The following is a 17,142-nucleotide window of genomic DNA, read 5'->3' as shown; positions in this document are numbered from 1 at the left end:
AAGCTGCATGTATTGTTCCTATCTCTGAAGAGAATCATACTGACCAAAAGGGTTGTGAGTACTGCCTATTCAATGTACTGTATGAACCTGCAATGTTCTGATCTATGTACACTACACTGAGGAGTGTATACTGTGCTCAATAAATCTGTTATTTGGTTAAGTTATAAGAATAACTGGCACCCAATTCTTTGCACCCTGAATACAGTTACAGTTGCACTACACCCTGCTTCCACCTCGCTGCAAAGGCTCACTCCCTAAGGTTTTAAGGTCTCATCCGGAGCATATGTACTAGGAGTGAAGCTTATAGTAGAGTAAGGTGCACTCAATTTACTATAACGCTACATTCTTAACTTTTTTAATAAAATGGCATTACACAATGTAAATTTTGTATCCTTACCTTGGAGCCTAACAGTGGCTGGCGGAGGAGAGGAGGACACTGGGAATTAAACTACATGTGATATAGCTACTATTATCTTGTAAGTAAGCAATTTTACTAAAATTTGGTGAAGGATCCAGAGAACACCAAATTTAATTGAGCACATTTTGGGATGGAAAGAAGAGATCTCTCTAAAGTGGAACTCACACTAGCAAAATATATATATTTTTCAATTTTTTATTTTTTGTACAAAAGTTAGGCACCCCCCCAGTGATTGTTTCCACTTACCTGATATCTAGGTATCCAGAGTCTGGAAGAGGAGGCGGGGGACCTGTACCAAGGCCTTGCCACAGCTAGTGATGCCACTGAAGACAGTATTATAAATACAGGGGGGGAAATGTCTGTAGCAACCAATTGGCAGGTAACATTAACTGCACCCAGGGTAAAATATTTTCGCATATTGCATACACAGGTGAACACAAAATATATACACTATGGGGCAGATTTAAAAAATTGAGTTTTCAAGGTTATTTTCAAGTCAAAATTGATTTTTCTGGTAAAAAAAATACCTTTTCAATATGTATTATACCCTGACCCTGGGAATAGCTTGAATTCAAAATTAGACCATCTAAAACCTGTCAATAGCAGAGGTCCCTTTAACCATTGGAAGATGTTAATAGCCTTCATGATGTTTGAGGAGAGTTTCCTCAAAAACGTCAAATCAAGGGATTCAATTTTTTTTTCCTCCGAAAACTCGATCAATTCTGATTCAAGTTTTTTTTTTTCATTCAAGTTTTTTCTTAAATTAGAAACCAATCGAGTTGTGAGTTCTTTTAAGGTCAAAAACACTCTAAACTTTAGACCTTTGATAAATAACACCCATACTGTGTGAACTTACTCATGAATTAAGTTAAATCCTTCTTTTTTTAACTATGTAGCAAATATTTTAATATTCCAAAATATTCGATGACAAAGAATAAACAGTCTGTTGTATCTTTGCTAATTGATAAAAACAAAGATAAGGGCACAGGACACAATATATGAGTCTCTCACCACATAGAACAGGTGGTCCAGGTGCAACAGACCCTCACCTTAGAGAGTGGATAAACCAATAGAGATCAGTATCAGTATTCTTTTAATGAATCTACAATAAACATTATATATTTTTTATATTATTTTGGATTTTTTTTCTTTTGGTCTTCTACAAATAATTGATTGATAGATATGAGAGATAGAAGTTTCCTAACTTTTTGGATATAGGTATCAGGGTTGAGTTGCTTAGCACTGTATTGTCATGAATGTGTCATGATGTTGCCTCTCTGCACCTAGTTCATTGTTTGACATCAATTGTCATTGCTCCTGTGCCTTTCCTGTGTTTTGTCATTTCTAACACAAGATGTGGAGCATTTTTAGCAATTCAGGTGTCAGGGAGTTTTTATCTTGTAAGTAAGCAATTTTACTAAAATTTGGTGAAGGATTCAGAGAACACCAAATTTAATTGAGCACATTTTTGTTTTTCCACCATAGGCTTTATAAGAATTACTGATAATACTACACCATATGGTGCTATAATAGTTTACTGCTGTAATATAATTCTCTCCTTTTACTAATAAGATTATTTTTAAACATTCATATTTTTTTTTAAAAGAATCATATTTATAGTACTAAAAGTCATGGATTTTACTAATTTCTCTGAACCATGAAACATACATAAGTCATCAGATGAAATAAAATAGGAACAGTGCAAATACAAAACTACGCCATTTAAAATCTGTCATAGCCATATAGAGGTCAATGGAAGTTGTACTATTTTTTTGGCAAAGCCAACTCTTTCATTTGTGGTTTTAGTTGTTCTTGGAGATTTATTTGTTCATTTTCATACAATCACTTCATTTTCCATGGAAAGTAGAGCTTTTTGGATTATATTTAATTTTTTTCTCATTACTTTTCGCTTTGGTTTTAGTTGACGCTTTTTACATAGTTACTTTTCATAAATTATTTGACATATGTTTTTTAGAAGTGAGTTTTTTCATAGTTTTGAAAACAACTGAAACCACAAAAATGCAAATGTTAATAAATGGGCTGTTAAGAAGAATTTTTTTTTAATTTGACCTATTATTATGTTTTCTTTCTTATTGTTTGACTGAAATCACCTTTTAAAAAGTGATCCACATAAATTCAAACGTTTTCAATTTTTTTATAAAGTTGCACCATTATTTAAAGAAAGTTCAGCTTAAGTCCAAACATGGTGAAATCTTCTCATTTGATGAAAATGGAGAGTTTACCACCAGATTCCAGATCTACAGTCACTTTGCTACTCTGGACCGTTGGTTCAAAAACATTCTTGGTGAGTTCTCTCCATGGGCACCACCAGATCAGCAGCTAAATATAACCTCAATGGCAATTCCATGGAAGACAACAGACGATAAAGTAAGATTCTCTTTAACTTTCTATTCTATATGTTAAACATTGTGTATATTGATATCTATTTTGTTGTTAAACATGCACCAGTGGCAGTGGAAAGTGAGGATACATTCACAGCAAGATCTTATATATAATTTAACTGGTGGTCACAAGCCAAACACAACTCTAGTGAGTCTCATAAGTTGAATAGAACTTGGCCAGTCTTTCCTCATAGCTAAGATTTTCAATACCTTTTACCAGCTTAGTTTCCCTTCTCTGTACCCTCTCTAATTCAATAATGTCCTGTTTGAGAACTGGAGACCAAAACTGTATGGCATATTCTAGATGGGGCCTTACCAGTGCTCTATACAATGGAAGAATGAGCTTATCCTCCCTCAAATCTATGCCCCTTTTAATACAGCTCAATACCTTATTTGCCTTTGATGCTGCTGACTGGCATAACTTGCTACAGACAAGTTTATTATCTACAAGGCTCCAAGCTCCGTCTCCATTATGGATTTGCCTAGTGCAGTCCCATTAAGGGTATAAGTGGATATTGTTACATCCCAGGTGCAGGACTTTACATTTATCAACATTGAATCTCATTTGCCATTTAGCTGCCCAGATTGCCAGTTAGTCAAGATCCTGTTGCAAGTGCCACATCCTGGATGGAATTAATTGGGCTGATAGTTTTGTGTCATCTGCAAACACTGATACATTACTTACAGCAAGTTAGATAAAAGTGGACCCAATACCAAGCTCCGAGGGACCCCACTCAGAACCTTACTCCAAGTAGTAGAATGTACCAATAACAACCACCCTCTGTACCTGATCCTGTAGCCAGTTACCTATCCATGTGCAAATGACATCAGATCTATGTTTAGAAAGCAGTCGATTGTGGGGCACGGTATGAAAAACGTTGACAAAATGCAAATATACTGTATTACATCTACTGCTCCCCCACTGTCCAGCATCTTACTTATCTCATCATAAAAAACAATAAAATTTGTACAACTTCTCCTTCATAAAGCCATGCTGATAGCTGCTCATAATGCCATTCGCTAGGACAGCATTTTGAATGTTATCCTTTAACAAGCCTTCAAACAATTTGCCCATCACAGATGTCAAACGTACTGGCCTATAACTGCCAGGCTGAGATCATAAGCCATTTTTAAATATAGGAATAACATCAGCTTTCCTCCAATCCATAGGTACCATACCAGATGAAATTGAATCTGAGAAAATCAGAAATAAAAGCTATTCTAAAACTAAATCAGGCTCTCTTAGAACTCAGTGTATACCATATGGCCCTGGCACCTTGTTTACATTATTTTTTATTAAAGCATTATGAACCATATCCTGAACCATATCATATATGAAATAAGCTTGGGAACTCTGGCTCCTCTATTGTATACACAGAAGAAAATAACTGATTTAACACATTTGCCTTTTCTGTATCTGTTACAACCATACTGGTACCATTATTTAATGAAGCAACACTCTCAACCCACATCTTTTTACTATTAATATACTTAAAAAAACTTTTAGGGTTAGTCTTAGCCTCTGTCGCAATGCACTCTTTATGTCTTGTCTTTGCCTTTCGGATTGCTTTTTTACAACATTTATTATGGCATTTATATTCATTAAATGCAGAATCTGTCCCCACAGACTTTTAGTTTTTAAAAGCATTTCTCATTATTCCTATTAACTTCTTTACCTCCGTATTAAGCCACATAGGGTGATTCTTAGGGCTTCTACATTTAAGGGTGATTATTAGTGCTTCTACTTAAGGGAATAAATTGAAAACAGTAACAATTTAATATTTTTAATGACCGCCATTTCTGTTCTCTGTTTTTAACAGAAAACATAATGCACCAATCTAAGCTCTGAAGGGCAGCCCTTAAGGGGCTAAAATTAGCTTTTCTGAAATGCATTGTTTTTGTTGCCCCAGTGTATATTTGTTTTTTGCACTATTGCATTATATTATTGCCCAGGGGTTCAATTACTCACACATTTGTTATAGGTTCTGGGTCATTAGAGATCACTAGATCTAGTATAGCATTTTTCTGGTTGGCTCCTCAAAAACTTGTGCCAAAAATTGTGTAACAGTTTATAAGCTTGTCCTATTTAACTGACCTGGCAGTATTATTGCTCCAGTCAGTATCTGGATAATTATAATCCTCCATTAATATTACTTTCACCAAACTAGCAGCCTTTTCTATTTGCATCAGGAGCTTAACCTCCTCCTCCTCACTTACATCCTACAATTAATTTGGTGGACTCTTTACATTCGGTGAAGAACTCCACCCATAAGACTTCTGCCCCCTCATTTTCTGACATCACCTCCTCCTTTATATATGAGCTTTTAAATCCTGCCTAACAAACAGACATACCCCTACTTCCTTTTTATTTCCCATGTTCCTCCAAAACAAAGTATAGCCACTGATATTTACTGCCCAATCATGTGACTTATTCAGGCATGTTTTGGCCACACCAGTCACATCATATTTTCCCTCCAGCAGCTCCAGCTCTCCCATTTTACCAGCAGACTCCTTGCATTTGCAAACATACATTTTTTTTAAAAAAAATAATGTATTTTTTGGTTTTGAAAACTCACAGTAGAATTACACATTGCGGCACAAGAAATATATAAAACAATATATATGACATGGTTGGTCTAGGTAGCTTGAGAAATCTATGAATACAGTGAAAAGCGTAGAAAGCTAAAACTGAGAATCCGATTGCTGGTAGTCCCAAAATAAGGCTCATCTCTGTGAGGTTCTCCAATTCTGGCAAATTTTCTCTGATGTAATATGAACCATGTGTCAGTGCTGCAAAGCATCTGCTGAATGAGTATTTAAAACAAAAAGAAACATGGAAAAAGAAAGAGAGAAGGAAGGAAAGAAGGTGTGGTGAGAAGGGAGGAGGGATTGGATAGGGGAAGGGGAAGAGAAAGACGTGAAGGGATAGAGAAATTAACCTTGGCAGGTGTGGGGAGTGAGGTTGTACATACCTGACTGGGAAAACTCTTTCAAATTTTTAATATGTTTTTCCCAAGAATCCATGGGTTAGTTCGGGATTGTGTTAGCTGACCTTTTATCACTGTTCTTATCTGGGTTGGAGTCTCCATGCGGCAACAGCAGACTCAGCAATCATACGAGAAGAGGGATAATTTTAAAAGTTATAGAAATAATGAATTTGGACCAATCCTACATGGGTCTAGATCTGAACTCAGAAATTGTATCCAAAGAACCATTTTTTTGTAAAAGACTGAAAACCAGTTGATAAATCCGTTCTCAATTCCTCAAATCTCTGGATCGCCTTCATTTTTTGTAGCCAATCATTCACAATGGGGCTGGCAGTCTGATTCCATTTAATCGGGATAAGTGATTTTGCCATGTCCAGCATAACGGGGGCTAATGACTTTTTGTATGCCCGGATTGAAAGAGGAGAGTCGTGTAAGAGTACAGCTAATGGGTCATTAGCAATCTCAATGTCAGTAACTGTTTGATAATTTGGCATATAGTGCCCCAATATGTAAATAGTATGGGACAGTCCCAGAATATGTGGGTTAGGGTACCCAGATGCTTCCTACATCGCCAGCAATTGGGTGAAACCGCACTATATATTTTATTCAGCTTCGTGGGGTATCTATACCATTTAGTGAGTAGTTTGTAGTTAATCTCCTGGATTTTAGCGCATTGGGAAGATTGGCATGTGAGGTGTGTAATTTTGCCCCACTGTTTGTCTGTTATGTTAGAGCTTAGATCTTTTTGCCATTTTTAGGGGGTTCTTTCTCCGACCATGTTTGTTCTATGTCTGATTTGTCGTAACTTGAATCTGTTGAGGTCAGACGGAATGTGTCTCCCAGAATCTCCTCAATGTCTTTCATCTTACTCTGATTATAAAAATAATTAGCTCCAGAGTGCAGTAAAATATTCCAACCTTTGTAATTTCCAAGATCTAAGCCTGGGATGAATGCTGGGTTGCCTATAACTGGAAGGAGGGGAGTTGGAGAGTTAATCCATTTACTTGATTTGGAAAGGGTATCCCAAGTGTCTAAGGTGTATCTCAATTTGGAGTCTGTTTCTTCCCTGACGGTTCTGTCGATCGGCTTTAACCATGGGGCTGCCCATAATGGAGTCGCTAGGGATTCCTGCTCTATACACATCCAGAGTTGTGCTTTTCTGTGGAAGAAACAGTCTAGGCATCTACATATTATTGTGGCCTGATGATAACTCTTCCAGTCAGGGAGGCCAAGACCTCCATTAGACTTTGCTGCACTTAGTGTAACTTTCACTATTCTGGGGTTTTTATCTGCCCAGATATATCTTCTTGTAAGCGTGTACAAGGACTGAAATGTTCCTTTGGGAAGGGGGTAGGGGATAGTCTGTGTGATGTATAAGAAGTGGGGCAGAATGTTCATTTTCAGAGTGTTAATTTGTCCTAACCAGGACAGCGTTTTGCTGGACCAGTTTCCTAGATCAGCTTTAACGGATTATAAGAAATCCGCGTAATTTCTACTTATGGTCTGTTGTACATTCGGAAATATTTTTAGGCCTAGATAGGTAAGATAGGTGCTTGAAATTGAGATCGGAAATGAATGTGTTACTGCTGAGAACTCCTCCTGGAGGATTGAAATGTTCAAGGCTACTGATTTTGCTAAGTTAATTTTAAAATGACTTACTAAATTAAAGTCATCTAGTTCTTTCAATAAATTTGGGAGGGAAATTCTAGGGTTCCTGAGAAAAAAGATTAAGTCATCAACGTATGCTGCTGTTTTGTGTTCCTTCGAACCAACTTAGATGCCATTGATATCCAGGTTGTGTCTGATTTTGTTAAGGAAGCCTTTTAATTGACAAAATTAATAGATGGGGAGAGAGCGGACAGCCCTGGCCTGTCCCATTTGTTATGTGAAAGGGTTGTGAGTATTCACCATTAATGCGCAATTTCGCTGTAGGGGAAGTGTAGAGGGTTGAGAGCCAGGATTGCATTCTGGGGCCTAAGTTAATGCTTGTTAGTGTATTTCTTAAGAAAGACCAGTCCACCCTGTCAAATGCCTTCTCAGAGTCTGTGGATAATAGCATGACAGGGATGGACTTTGTCTTGCAATATTGAAGAAAGCTAAATAGCTTGTTTGTGTTGTCCCAGGCTTCCCTGTGTGGGACGAAGCCTACCTGTTCAGGATGAATAAGGGAATATAGTACCGGATTAAGTCTGGTGGCTAGTACTTTAGTGTATAATTTGGTATCTGTATTTAATAGGGAAATTGGCCTGAAGTTTCCCAGGTCTGTAGTGTCCTTTCCTTTCTTGTGTATTAGCGTAATGTGGGCTTCAAAGGCTTCTTTAGGGATTTCTGTGGATGCTGAGATGGAGTTTGTAGCCTCCACTAGATAAGGAACGATGTGGTCGCTCAGCTCCTTAAAGTAAGCTATGGTGAACCCATCAGGCCCGGGGGCTTTACCTGTTTTAGTCGTCTTGATGGCCAACAGAAATTCTTCCTTTGTAAAAGGTGTATCTAGAACTTTTGTCACTTCGTCTGAGAGTTTTGGGATCTAAGGGTAAGGACACACTGGACGATTTGTCGCCAACGTTTTATAAAAGTAAATCGCGGCGACAAGACGATCGTCTTTTTTGAACAGACGATTCACAGCGACTATTGGCACAGAGTGATTTGTATCCCATTACTCTGTGCGGTACGTGCTCCACCCAAACCGAAAACGTTTTGTGCTTCCCGCTGTAACCTGGCGTCTTTACGTGCTTGCGTTCTTGCGTCATTGCGTTCGCATTGTAATTTGAATACAATTGCTGCTACTTATCTGTATGTGTGTGCGTGTCTAGGAGATTTCAGTGCTTTTCTAAGTACATGCTATTTCTGATAAATCGCTCGGAAAAGGGTTTCAGTGCGTTTTGGAGCTACAGGCGATTCACAAACGCGATGTGGGCACAGGAACTGGCGTCTTTCATTTGGTTTTGTTCAGAGACAAAACGAGCGATATGTCGCTGCGATTTGCTTTTTAAAAACGTTGGCGACAAATCGTCCAGTGTGTCCTTACCCTTAGAGTTTTGGATGTAATCCATACTAATTGTTCTCTATGCAGCAATTTGTTGTGTCTTCTAACTTGGGATGGGAGCTGATATAGCTTAGTAAAGTATTGGCAGAATACTTCAGCTATTTCTGTGGTAGTATGTACCATTTTGCCTTCTGGAGTCCATATCTTGGTAATGTGATTTCTTAGTTGTTTCTTTTTTAGTGCAGCTGCTAGCAAACGGCCACATTTATTGCCATGCTCAAAATATAGTTTCTTGTGTATTTCAATTATCATAAAGGCAGAGTATGTGTCTTGTAGTTCTTTCCTTGCTTGTGTTAGGGCTTCTAATATAGGTGCGAATTTAGAGTGTTTGTGTTGTGCTTCTAGCGTATAGATTTTGGCTATCAATTGTTGTAGTTTGGCATTATGTTCTTTTTGTTTTCTGGCCCCTAATTGGATTAGTTCCCCTCTTATCACACACTTGTGTGCTAGCCAAACTGTCCATGGGTTTGTGTGTTCCGAATTATTTTCCTTAAAGTAGTTGCGTAATTTTGTCAGCCTTGTCACTATTATTGTTATTGTTTTTTTTTTCTCCCTATTTTTATTCTATAGTTTTTTTGTTTATCCACCTCCACAAACCACTCTCCCCCTCCCTGATCTGGGGATGAACACCTGTAGAGCTGAAGCCTATGACCAGCGTTAGACCATCCATATTAGTCTATAAGTAGAAGCAGAGTTGCCTAGGTAAAGTAATTAATGACATAACATTTCTGAACTATACAGTTTGCACCCAGTGGGTATATGTACAAAATACTAAAATTGGCGAATCAAAATATTAAACCTTGTAAACAGTAAACTTCTCTAACAACCACAATGACGTATTTAAGCCAGTATCTGAAACCTGGATGTGGACTGTAGAAACTTTTCCAAACATAGTAGAAAGTGAATAACAACCAGTTATACTTAGGATACTTTTAGCAAGAAGATCCTCTGTGTGACTATGGAAGCCTCGCAACTGAGTTCCCATGGGCTTAAACAAATAAGGTAGGTGTCCAATGTCTGCCGATCTGCAAGAGTGAAAGGGTCCGGCATTTTATGGTCCTTCCAAAAATGATCAGAGTCAGAGTACAGGAGTTTTGGTGAATCAAATGAGTATTTTCCTGTAATGACCCTCCGGCGTTGAAGAGGTGAGTGACTCAAAGAGCCAGTCACTCTAGAAGCTGAGATATGTGAAGCATAATCCAGAGTCCTCATAGGACTTTTGTCCTGCTCTAGGTGTTAGTTTGTGGGCTCTGGGGTAGCCTGACATGAAGACCTCTAGGCTCTACTTTTACATTGCCAATGTTCGACATCTAGTAGATCACCATTATACGCCAATTCCCTCCAATCCTTGAGATCAGGTACAGGCAGGGCTAGGTGATGACAAAACTCCTCTATGCCATCTGGTTCTCTGAGGCTGTGTTGTTTCCCATCTTTTGTGATAGTGAGGGAGAAGGGGAAGCCCCATCTGTAGGCAATGTTTTTAGCCCTGAGGACCGTGGTGAAAGGTCTAAGGGCACAACGTTGCTGTATAGTTAACCAAGCTAGGTCTTGAAAAATGGATATTTCATAGTCTGTGTTGCGCAGCGCATGGCTTATGTCCTCCTTTATTGTGAATTTGTGAATTACAGCTTTAGGGTGTTCGGTTCTAATTCTGGGAGTCCCTAGGGTGCGGTGAACCCGATCTAACTCCAGAGGGGTGGTGGGATCTTTCCCCAGAATGGTATTGGAAATGGCACTCACCGTATTGCGCAGTTCAGTTGGAGGGACCGCGTCAGGTATGCCTCTAATTCTGAGGTTATTGCATCACCCCCTATTGTCCAAGTCTTCCATATGTTTGCGAAGGAGGCAAATAAATCTGTGGTGGTCATTAGCCCGGTGGGTAAGCTGGTTATGTGCCACTTCAGCTTTGCCCATCCTTGTGTCCATTTTGCTCTGTGAATTAGATATGCTGCGTAGTTCCACCTTCATCTCGGCTATGTCTGCCTTGTGAGATTCTTGCAGGGTTTTTGCCATCGCCGTGAGATCTGTTTTGGCTAGCAAAGCAGCTAGTATGGCACGGATGTCAGATGGTGCCGACGTAGTGCTGTAGCTGGAGGCAGTAGAGCCTGCTGGGCTTGGGCTGCGGGCCTCTGCGCCCGCCATCTTGGATTCACGGGCTTCCATGCGGCACACCACTTTCTTTCCCAGGTACGGAGACATGGTGTTTTGAGCACTCTGCTGTCTATGGGTCTCACTTAAATCTGTGTTTCAGATGGCTTGGGTCGGGAGAGTCTTGTCCCTGCGACTGCTCAGTGTGCCATGTAACCACGCCCCCTGCAAACATACATTTAATACTGGTACCATATTGCATATATGACGTGTTCCTTCCTATCCTTAATAGTACCCCAGCCAACTTTCCCTCCCTTTGCCCACTACCTCATCTAATCTGTCTTTCATGCAATCCTTTACTACACCCTCTCTCCCATACCTAGCCAACTTCTCCCCCAAAGCAGCTGCACCATTATCATTGAAGTGTAGTTCACCATTCCTAGCAAAGAACATGTAGTTGATTGAGAAATCAGCACAGTTCTCCAAAAACCCAGAGCCCGTCTCCATGCACCAATCTTTCAGCCACGCATTAATTTCTTTAAGCTCCCCCTGTCTAACATTGCTAATGGCTCAGGTTATATCTCTGAGAAAATTACCTTGAAATTCCTCACCCTCAACTTTATATCAGTTTTTTTTAAATCATTCTTGAGGATTTACTCTTTAAGGGCATTAACTTTATAATTATGTGCAACAACCTGACCACATCTCTACAACTGTCTCCATACATGAACATTTTTCTGTGCATTTTCTCATTATATTTCTACATATTCCAAGTATATTGTCACACATAAAATGACGATATATCGATTTAGAAATATTTAAGGTAAATATGCTAAAATGAATGACAACAAATGTAAAATATACCAGATATGTTCTTTTGAAATGTACTTCTCATGTTTCTAGATCCCAAGATCTCAATGTTCAGACAATTGTCTTCCAGGATACAGGAAGATGCCAATTCCTCAAGCCCAATCCTGTTGTTATGATTGTGTTGCATGTTCCATGGGAGAGATCTCTAATATAACTGGTATAGTGAAAATACTTCCAGTTTAATTAATAAATACTGTGAATGTATTATTTATAATCTCAAGATGATGCTTGAAGGTATAGAATTTCAGGAGAACCCATCATTACCTTAGAAAGAGTAATTATAGAGTAAAAAAAACAATACCGGCAGTCCCTCAGAGTCAAGACTCTGAGGAAGTGCAGATATTGTTGGAACAAAACACCTTAGTTCAACTACACACCCACTGCCAGTGGGAGCAGAGAGCAGCGGCTGACAGGGAGATCCTACACTACATAAGGGTGAGCTCTGCTCTGCTACACATCCTTAAGTATTGTCGTTCCTGTAAGAGGACATCTTAAAGGTGGATGCAGCAGTTTGTTGGTAATGTATAGTTACATAGTTACATAGTTAAATTGGGTTGAAAAAAGACAAAGTCCATCAAGTTCAACCCCTCCAAATGAAAACCCAGCCCCATACACACACCCCTCCCTACTGTCACATAAATGATATATACCCATATCTATACTAACTATAGAGTTTAGTATCACAATAGCCTTTGTATTATGTCTGTCCAAGAAATCATCCAAGTCCCTCTTATAGTCATTAACTGAATCATCACCCGGCAGTGCATTCCCCAACCTCACTGTCCTCACTGTGATGAACCCCCTACGTTGCTTCAAATGAAATTTCTTTTCTTTTAGTCTAAAGGGGTGGGCTCTGGTATGGTGATCCATTTTATGGGTAAAAAGGTCCCCTGCTATTAGACAACTTGTTATCTACAAAAAACCCTAGATCCTTCTTATATAAAGGAGAAGGAAAGCTACTGAAGCAGTTTATTTCCAATAGATTAGTCACAATAGTGCAAACTATAACACTATATTTTTTCTGCAGAATGTTTTACCATACCTGTGTAAACAGCTCTTGAGGTGTTTAGGATAGCAACTGCCATATTGGTTTGGTGTGACATCACTTCCTGTCTGAGTCTCTCCCTGCTCCCTCATAGCACTGGGCTCACATTACAGCAGGGAGGGGAGGACGGAGGGGGAGAAAAGCAAACTGAGCATGCTCAAGCCCTAGCACTGGAGGTTTAAGCTGAAAACAGGAAGTCTGATACAGAAGCCCATGAGTACACAATAGAAGGAAAGAAATGTGCTGTTTCTTTTGAAAGAGGACTTAAAGCAGCATTACTTTGAGAGTTTACTGGTGTAATTATATAGACCTTTCTAATAAAGCTTACTTACTTTTAGCCTTTCCTTCTCATTTAAGGAAACTCCCAACACACTGCCATTTAGTGTAGAACTTGCATTTATATTATTTTTGCCAAAGTGCATAACCTGCATTAATTTCCTGTTTTGTTACAGTAATACAATAATATGTTCTAAACTGTTCTGATGACTGATGTTCTTAGAGCTTTGGAGCAAGAGCTAATGTTTAACTCAACATGAGGGCTAGACAGGGAATAGAACAAGAAGTTTGTAACTCAAGCAATAGGCTTTGCTAGAACATTCTGATTGCAGTTAATAGGGGGTGTGCAGGAATGCAGTAACTCAAGCAGTGGGCTGAACTACAATGTTCTAATTTGTATTTAAGTGGGTGGAACTAGAACAATCTGATGGGAACTTACAAAGGAGATGCAGCACGTCTGTTTCTGAGTGGGTCAGGCTAATACACTGATAGCAAAATGACAAAAATAGGGCAGAGTGTCTTTAGCATTTAGCTGGGCTACAGAACTCAAGCAATAACAAACTTTCAGATCCTCCAGGGAGCAGTGATCCTATTACTCAAGCAGATGGCACGAATTTAAAACTATAATGCTTAGCTTAGCTTAGAAAGGCCTAACTGAACACTATATAAATGAAAATATATTCTATCTTATCTTATTGGTGTGTATCTTGCCGTTTACTCTTTTCAGTCTGATTACATTAATTACAATTTTATTAACTTGAGATAAAAAAAAAACATTTTACATAAATTAATCTCCTTCTTGATTTTTTTTCTTCTCTTTGCTATTTATATAGACAGTGTGAGCTGCACCCAATGCCCAGACATGGAATGGCCTAATGAGATGAAGGATATATGTATACAAAGAGAGAAAGTGTTTTTATCATACAGTAATGATGTTATTTCCATATTTTTTTCAGCCGTCTGTATTCTCTTTTTTCTTATAACTCAAATGATATTACAAGTCTTTATTAAATACCGAGACACCCCCATTGTGAGAGCCAACAACAGGAGCCTGAGCTTCCTCCTCCTTGTCTCCATCAAGCTGAGCTTCCTCAGTGTGTTTCTGTTCCTCGGTCGCCCTGTGGATATAACCTGCATGCTGCGCATCATCACTTTTGGAATCACCTTCTCCATAGCTGTCTCTTCTCTCCTGGCCAAGACTATCATGGTTTGTGTTGCTTTCAAAGCCACCAAGCCAGGGAGCTCATGGAGAAAATGGGTGGGAGTCAAACTGTCCAATTCTGTAGTCTTGTTCTGCTCATCCATTCAAATAATAATCTGCATGACTTGGTTGGCCATTTCTCCTCCCTTTCAGGAACTGGACCTTCACACTTACCCTGGAACCATCATCATTCAGTGCAATGAGGGCTCAGCTATTGGCTTTTACTCAGTTATTGGGTATATGGGGCTTCTGGCAGCTGTTAGTTTTGTTTTAGCATTTTTAGCTCGGACATTACCGGACAGTTTTAATGAGGCCAAGTACATCACTTTCAGCATGTTGCTCTTCTGCAGTGTTTGGATCACAATGATCCCGGCCTATCTGAGCACCAAAGGCAAAAACACTGTGTGTGTGGAGATATTTGCTATAGTGACTTCAAGTGCTGGACTTTTAGGCTGCATATTTCTGCCCAAATGTTATACAATATTACTTAAGCCAGAAATGAATATGAAAACTAATTTGCTTGGAAACAAATATAAATAATACTCAAATTACTCAAATAATACTACACTATTATTAGTTACTGTACATGCTGAAAGATATAAACATCATTACTGGACACTAAAATATCCTTATATGCATTAATTATTGATGGCACATCTGGCACATGACTCTCTGAAATTTATGAATTTTAAGAAACTAGCAGAGACTTGATCAGGATATTTGCAAGAGAAAGGAACAGAATAAATAAGCTCTGCTCCCCTTCAGCTATGCGTTTTCATTGGAATACAGTGTATATAACAGTATATTATCATTATTATTATTATTAACATGTATTCATATAGCACCAACATATTGCGTAGCACTGTAAAGTAAATGTGATTATACAACTAAATCACATGAATTCTATACATAGAACATATGGAGATACAAACATCACAATCAATACCGGTACAAAAGGTGAGGAAGGCCCTATGCAAAAGAGCATACACTCTAAAGGGAAGGCAGTAATACACAACGTGTGGGAGTGGGCAAGATCGAATTAAGTTGGTGAGAAATGTACTGTATGTGGTGTTGTGTTTGGTAGTTAAGCAGAGTGACGGTAGGCTTCTAGAAAGAAGTGCAGCCCATGCAAAGTCTTGAATGCGAGCATGTGAGGAGGTAATGAGAGAAGAGTTGAGTAGCAGGTCAGTAGAGGAGCGTAGTAAGCGAGTGGGTGAGTATATAGAGATGAGTTCAGAGATGTAGGGTGGGGCAGAGTTGTGAAGTGCTTTGAATGTCAGTGTCATTAATTTGAATTTGATTCTGAAAGGTAACGGAAGCCAGTGCTGGGATTGACAGAATGGTGAGGCAGAGGAGGAGCGGTTGCTGAGGTGTATGAGCCTCTCAGCAGTGTTCATTATGGACTGGAGAGGTGACAGTCTCTGGAGGGGGAGGACAATTAAAAGAGAGTTACAATAGTCTAGACGTGATATGACGAGAGAGTGAATAAGAATTTTGGCAGCATCTTGGGTGATAAATGATTGTATTTTGGATATGTTCCTTAGGTGGAAGTGACATGATTTAATAAGTGACTGGATATGAGGAGTGAATGACAGGGCAGAATCTAGGATAACCCCAAGGCACCGGACCTGGGGAGAGGGGGTGATAGTGGAATTGTTAACTATGATATATACTTCTGGGATGTTACTGGTGTTAGTTGGAGGAAAGAGAACCGTTTCAGTTTTAGAGAGGTTTAATTTAAGGTAGCGTTGCGACATCCAGGTAGAGATAGCGGACAGGCAGGAGGAGACACGAGTTAGGAGTTCTGGGTTGAGATCAGGAGATGAGAGATAGATCTGAGTATCGTCAGCATAGAGGTGGTAGTGGAAAAAATATGAGTTGATTAATTTGCCGAGGGAGGAAGTATAGAGGGAGAATAGTAATGGTCCCAGGATAGAGCCTTGCGGAACTCCAACAGAAAGAGGTAGGGGAGAAGATGATACTCCATTGTAGGAGACACTGAAGGAATGATTGGTGATGTAAATAGAGAACCAGGACAGGGCTGTGTCACGAAGGCCAAGCGAATGGAGGGACTGGAGGAGGAGAGGGTGATCTACAGTGTCAAATGCGGCTGAGAGATCAAGCAGTATTAGTAGTGAGAAATGATTGTTGGCTTTAGCGGTTAAAAGGTCATTAGTTAGTCGAGTCAGGGCAGTTTCCGTGGAGTGTTGTGGCTTAAAACCAGATTGTAGGGGGTCCAGCAGGTTATTGTCAGAGAGGAATGAGGTTAGTCGGTTGTAGACTAGGCGCTCAAGTAGTATGGAGATGAAAGGTAGCAGAGAGATAGGTCGGAGGTTGTCACGATTGGAGGGATCGGGGGGCGGAGCTTGGTGGGACTGGAGATGGTCGCACATTAGGTTGAGCTCCGTGCTTATTTCCTATTAAAGCCTGCTAAAAGCTAACAGCTGAGCCTCCAATTGCACCGGGCACAATTAGAGGCTACAAGGTACCTGAGTGGCATGGGCAAAAGGCGCACAAAAACTTTGAAGGGCACTTTATTGCCGTTCCTGAACCGCAAAGCCTCTCACCGCGCTGGGACGGAAATCCAAGATGGCGCTGACCCGTCTTCTAGTGCATCAAGTTCCCCGAGTCACACTTCTGAAACAGCAACGCTGAGGCAGACGGAGCAAGTGGACATGGCGGACGCCTCTCCAGGTATACAAGTGAGCCCTCTCCCTATTCCTCAAACAGCTATTACCACGGACATTCTGTCTGCGCAGCTCGAATCCTTACATGATAAACTGTCACATAGTATCACAGCTTCTCTGAA

The 17,142-nt window shown here is 39.7% G+C and overlaps 1 protein-coding gene across 1 annotated transcript in view; it reads left to right on the top strand.

The window, feature by feature from the left end:
- LOC108705124 (vomeronasal type-2 receptor 26) overlaps nucleotides 1-14,873 on the top strand; it is a 31,649-nt gene extending 16,776 nt beyond the window's left edge. The window contains exons 4-6 of the mRNA XM_041586270.1: nucleotides 2,582-2,806; nucleotides 11,845-11,968; nucleotides 13,966-14,873. Coding sequence (XP_041442204.1) covers nucleotides 2,582-2,806; nucleotides 11,845-11,968; nucleotides 13,966-14,873 — 1,257 coding nt within the window. The remainder of the gene's footprint in view (nucleotides 1-2,581; nucleotides 2,807-11,844; nucleotides 11,969-13,965) is intronic.
- The last annotated feature ends 2,269 nt before the right edge of the window (nucleotides 14,874-17,142 follow it).

The sequence above is a fragment of the Xenopus laevis genome, chromosome 1L (genome assembly GCF_017654675.1).
Source record: "Xenopus laevis strain J_2021 chromosome 1L, Xenopus_laevis_v10.1, whole genome shotgun sequence".
In the NCBI taxonomy this organism is placed as follows: domain Eukaryota; kingdom Metazoa; phylum Chordata; class Amphibia; order Anura; family Pipidae; genus Xenopus; species Xenopus laevis.
This window is presented reverse-complemented; position numbering and strand designations above follow the sequence as displayed.